Source organism: Ornithodoros turicata, chromosome 3 (genome assembly GCF_037126465.1).
Source record: "Ornithodoros turicata isolate Travis chromosome 3, ASM3712646v1, whole genome shotgun sequence".
NCBI lineage: Eukaryota > Metazoa > Arthropoda > Arachnida > Ixodida > Argasidae > Ornithodoros > Ornithodoros turicata.
The window spans coordinates 106,510,710-106,516,709 of record NC_088203.1 but is presented as its reverse complement, the minus strand read 5'-3'; the positions used below and the strand labels follow the sequence as shown (position 1 = coordinate 106,516,709).

General features: G+C 47.2%; 1 protein-coding gene across 2 annotated transcripts in view; it reads right to left on the bottom strand.

Moving 5' to 3' along the window:
• Positions 1-341: 341 nt before the first annotated feature.
• LOC135389131 (sodium channel protein type 4 subunit alpha A-like) overlaps positions 342-6,000 on the bottom strand; it is a 50,553-nt gene continuing 44,894 nt past the window's right edge. For both annotated transcript variants that reach the window (XM_064619138.1, XM_064619140.1), the window contains one exon: positions 342-478. In XM_064619138.1, coding sequence (XP_064475208.1) covers positions 385-478 — 94 coding nt within the window. In that variant the 3' untranslated portion in view covers positions 342-384. The remainder of the gene's footprint in view (positions 479-6,000) is intronic.

Here is a 6,000-nt window from a genome sequence, read left to right as displayed (position 1 = left end):
TAGCGCCGCGAAGCAACTGGGGCTATGAGCGGCGTACAGATGTAGACAGATGGGGAGAGGACAGCAGGAAGGAGTGGGGGATAGGGGGCATGAAAGCCGCACTAACTGTGCTTTCTCTTGTGTGGATGGACGGCTGGCGAGAGCTATATTGTTGTAACTATCGTGTAGGTAAGGAAAGTCACATAATGAACTCGTTGCCCCGTGAAAACAGGCAGAAACCAGTGATGACAAGGAGAAGGAGGCCCCTGTTATATTGTGCCCTACACGGCTGCGTCAATGTACCGTATTTACGTCAAAGTGTATGGCATCACAAAATATAGAATGCCCGCAATGAAGTGACATTTATACGACCACATCCCCCAAAAATAGTCGCAGGACAGACTGCTATGCACAGCAGTGCGATAAGGCGCTGAGTAACGTATAGGCGGCGCTGCGGTGCCTTGAGTTCTGCTCTCTCTGCGGGATGTTGTGTCGCCAGCTGTAGGAGGCAAAGTTGGCGAATTAGCCAAGTCATTTGTGTTGTGCACGAGTGCGTGCATTCCTTTCTTATTGCACGCAACTATGCAGCAGTTGACGATTTTTGGTATTTAACTCAGTGTGCACAACGAGCGCAATGCAAAGAAACCGCGAACGCCTGTAAGACGTGATATCCGCTCTCCTGTATACCGCTCCGCAAGGCGGCGCTTCGTTGGAGGAGAATCTAAGGTGCCACCACGGAGGAGAAGTAAGGAGACCGAACTCTGCCGCGCCGCCGTTGAAAAAGTGTGGTCCCGATTCCTCGAGTCTAATTGTGGCCGCGGCGCGGCGCTCGCGCTCCGTCAGGTACTTGCTCCTCTGAAATGACGTGCTTGTAATGCGCTGTGTCAGACTTACTAGTGCGTCCAGTGCAAGCAGGAAAAAAATATTTTGATAAAGAAACACGATTGTCGTGTATCAAGGAACGATCTCTCTTTGCATTTTTCGCCTGGAGTTGTTGTTGGTGCAACGCGGGAGGCTTTCATTTTACAATGTGGGGAAGCCGCCGTCAAGGGGGATCCGCGTTTGCTCGAGGCTTGAATGTCTAAATAAGCGTAGTGCTCTCGCAGTTAAGAAGCTGTTAAGAATCGCGGAAGTATGTTTTGTTTTATTTGATATCAAAAGACACCCGAAGGAGCACAAAGGTTGTTGTTTGACATCGTACAGGATGGTAAGTTGCACCACTGCGAGATCTACATTGTCAATGGTGTGCACTGATTATTATTACTTCCCACGAACATCTCGCAGGGAACATCTCTGAGGAAATGATGTAATTGAGCACATTTGGATTCCAGCTGTTGCACGACAGCGTCGTAGCGCGCGTTTCTACCACACGCTTCGCGTGCACAACGCTTTGGGAAGCGGGAGCTTTTTGTCGTAATTGTGAAGCATCCGCTAGGGTACAGAGGATAGAGTTACATTTCACATGACACCATACACAAATTTAATACCAAGGTGCCAGAACGCGCTTTCATTTACAGGTTTGCAAACGCGGTAGAGGACTGGTACACGTACTGAGTCCGTACAGTTTAAGGAAGAGATTCCCCAAGACGATTTTCATCTTGGTGTCCGGTTGGGGTGTGAAGCCCATATCTACTGGATTTGGGGCTTTTTTAGCTTGGGTAGAATACCTGGTGTAAACGTTTTGAGCAGCATGCTTGTGCTGAAGTAAATTGAAACTCCTAGGCATGGAACTGAACATCAAACTCAGTTACCCAAGATGTCAGTGTTGGACAACAAACATTACAGACTTTCTCTTCTGTTCCCAAAACCGTAGCATAGCGTGTCACTAAACGTCGCCATACACAAATTTTTCTTAATTGCTTTACACGTACGCAGATAAAGCTTTCCCAGTCCCAGCTTATGCGGCGACACCACATATAAATTCTACATATTCCGAAAAGATCGCGTCCGGAAACTTTAGAGATCTTCAAACATATCATTCCCTCCACGCCATTTAAATGCGTCTTTTCAGCACAGCCTTTGCTTCCTTTGGAGTAGGTCCCACCTATGACACGAAAATGAGGCAACAGAAATTGCAAAACAAGATTGGAGCTGACCAGAAAACATTAACTCATTGTTGGAGAAAGCGTTGTTAATTTTTATAACACAAACACTCGTTTTTAACGCTTCTTAGTAGAGTATTCGAGGACAAACAGCGCATTGCCTTGCAGGAGATTTCGCGGAGCTAGTACCGGAGGGAACGCGAGCGCCGCGCCGCGGCCAACAATAGACTCGAGGAATCGGGACGTCATTCTCCAGCCGAGTTCGGTCTCCTTACTTCTCCTCCGTGGGTGCCACATACGCGAGGCTCCCTACACTGTTAAAACAGAACTTCACCACATAGCACGCTCCTAGCCAACCATCATTCCGAATAATATCATTCTGTGTCCTGATTTGTTCAAAACGGGGGGGAGGCGCCTATCTGGGGCAAGATAATCTGTCCCAGATAGGCGCCTCCTCCCATTTTCAACAAATCGAAACACAGAATGATAGTTGGCTAGGAGCGTGCGATGTGGTGAAGTTCTGTTTTAACAGTGTAGGAGAGGCTCTGTCCCATATGAATGAAGAGCCCGTGCTCAGGAATACACTCTTAAAAATGAACTTCACCGCATAGCACGTTCCTAGCCAACAATAATCTCGAATGATATCGTTATCTGCCCCGATTTGTTGAAAACGGGAGGCGTACGCCTTTTTTGTGACACTTACGCTGTTCACAATTGTCACAAAAATGGCGTATGCCTCCCATTTTCAACTAATAAGGTCAGATAACGAGATGATTCGCTAGGAGTGTGCTATGCGGTGAAGTTCATTTTTAAGAGTGTACGAAAAAAAATGGCGTAGCTCGATAGAGGCTAGCTGGTGGATCAACTCCATAATGTAAAAGCCTGAGTCTTAGCACATAGAGGGACAACACGAATACACGACTCTTCAATCGTCACACACGTTTTGAGTCTTGTGTTCGTGTCGTCCCCCTGTGTGCCCAGGCTCATGGCTTTTACATTATCGTTATATCCAGGAATACGGATTCACATCGTCCCAGTGATTTGCTGAAAACGGGGGGCGTACGCCATTTTTGTGGCATTATGCAATTCATAATTGTCGCAAAAATGGCATACGCCCCCCGTTTTCATCGTATCAAGGGAGAGAACGTTGTCATTCGGGATTGGTTGGCTAGGTGCGTGCTATGCAGTGAAGCTCCGTATTTAGAGTAGGCCTCCCAATGCGCAGGTCGTATATAGCTACGGCGTGCGCACTGAGAAAGTAAACAACGCATTTCGGGCCTCCCACGCTATACTGATGCCGCTAATTCAAAATTCAAGCTATGGGATGCATCCGATAGCAGAAAGCTACTGTTGCTACGTTGCAGCTGCTGGTCGCATAAAGCTATGTAGCTCCGCCATAACCGTCGTTTTCAAGGCGAGACGAGATCACATTGCTGTACAGACTAACAGGAAAAAAAACTATTCGGTAACGTGTTGGCTCGCTGTGCTCAAGATCGCGCGTTTGATCCCAGACGAGGACGGCGCATGGGACCCCAAGCCACGGGTACTTTTTGGGCCCCAAGGCGCATGGGTACTCTATTCTAAAGCTGTCCATTAAGGGCATTTACACGATCTTCCGCCACGTAGTTTTTTTCTTTTTTTCAAAAACGTTGTGTTAGGAGAACAGTTTGATGGTCGATTTTCCGTCTGTCTACCCCCGCTAAATATATCGCATCAAATTTAAATTCGCATCTGATTTAAAAGTGAAGAATTCACAAACTGTGCGTTAAACATTATGATCTCTTCACAGCGCTCTAAAGACGCAACTTGACCACATAGCGCGGGTGAAGACCAGCCATTGCACAGAATGATCACTCCCAATTTGTGGAAAGCGCGTGGCGTACGCCTTTTTCTTTTTTCTTTTTTGAACTGCATAAAAGTTCAAAAAAGGCGTACGTTTCCAGTTTTTAGCCAATCAGGGGGCAGAACGACGTTATTCGGGATGGTGATTGGCTAAGAGTGTGCTATGCGGCGAAGTTCTCTTTTTAGAGTGAGGTGGAACACAGAGGAGACAGCACCTGTGCCATCAAACAACCATAGAAAATTGTCAACGATGACGAAGCAGGCTTATAAGGCACACCCGAAACGTTCGACGACCAATAGCCGATAAAATTATTTCACCCCGACAAGGCCGGCGTCTTTGCGCGTACTTTGCGCGTCCAACCGGACAAGCGGGAAAGTTGCACCCCCCCCCCCCCCCCCGAGGGAATTATTGATCTACTTTCTCTCTACCGTCGTCCTACTACTACGGCTTCTTCCTGCCGGAAATGTGCCTTTTTTGCGCCCTTCATGCGGGCAACCTCGACGAAAATGCTTCACCAACGTCCATTTCGCGTCATACTAAAAAGAAAAAGAAAACATGAATGCGAATCCTTCGCCGGGGTATAGGGGTGATGTAGACGCGCCCAGCCTGCTCTGCGAGTGGCGGCCCGGTGCACCAAGGGATGAAGAAGAGGGGAGGGAGGAGAGAGATGATAATGGCACAGGAGAGGGATGAGTGTGCTATCCCTCTTGCTTGACAGGGATTTGGGTAGTTCAAGTTAACTACCCACCACAGAAACCATGCGAGCATTCCTCGGTAGTCTTCATGGGGATGCTCCCTGTACCACGGCAACCGCCAGGATTATTGGCGATGTTACATCCTTGCGAATCTCACCAAAGCGATAGGTGTCGGTCCACCTGAGACGTGACAACGTTAGACTGTGGCGCCCTCTGTGAGGCGCGGGCGGACGCGTACTGGATGTTTCAGACCACCGTGCCCCGAACACTCTTCCGCAGACTCCAGATGCTCCCCCTTTATACCTCCACTTTACAGTTATCGCTCTAAAGCACCTAAGGCAAAGCGTGCGTGCGTGTGTGTGTGTGTGTGTGTGTGTGTGTGTGTGTGTGTGTGTGTGTGCGTGTGCGTGCGTGTGTGCGCGTGTGCGTGCGTGCGTGTGTGTGTGTGTGAAATTACCGGGACATTTTCGTGCGTTACTATTCGCACTACACAAGATACTGCGCGCCCATTGAGAAACAATTTGACTAATTTAATTTTTAACTAATTAATCGAAGAGTGATGCTCCTACCGTACTTATTTATTTACACATGGTAACGAGACTTTCGTGCACGAGACTGCACTTCTTCAGGTTACAAAAATATGTTCCTGTACCATGTTCATATTTTTGTAACCTGAAGAAGTGCAGTCTCGTGCACGAAAGTCTCGTTACCATGTGCAAATAAATAAGTTGCTCCTACCGTTTAATATCACTCTTTGATTTACTCACCACCGGCAACTTGACGTCGTCTAATTAATCGAACTAATTTACAATTTAACTAGACAATCGAAATGTACCACCAACGCGCATACTGTAACTTTGCAGCTGCTCGTACGACGACTCGTAAAAACCGGCCCCGCTGTTCATATTGCTCCGCTCACTATCACATGGTGCTATGAGTTTCGCAGAGCGTTGTAAAGCATACCGATGCACGCAGAAAAATTGAATAGATTGCGCGGGATAGCAGAGAATTGCATCATTTTTCATTACATTCAGCGGGGCTCAACTAATGAATACTTGAGATTGAGGAGGATCACCAGGAATATCTGCCTGAATGGCAAGAAAACGAAATAAATAGGAAGGAAAAATCTGTTTTGTCTAGCTTTTTTCCCGCTGTGTTCCACATTTTTCGTTGTACTGAAATTTGCTGGTGAAAGAGCTCGCCGATAGCTTTTGTAGCGGAATTTTTTTTTTTTTTCGTTTGCAATTTAAAATGAAGCGAGATCGATCGCTAATTGGTTACTGAAAGAACTTAGCACCACCGGTATGTACCTCTAATACGTAATGTGAAGGCGAATAATAAATTAACGTCGGCAAGGTTGCATCTCTATGTCAAAGTGAACGTAAATCATAGGTTTCTTCGATTTGGCTGCGCTCCCGGAACTAGTCTAGGGTTCAGGCGG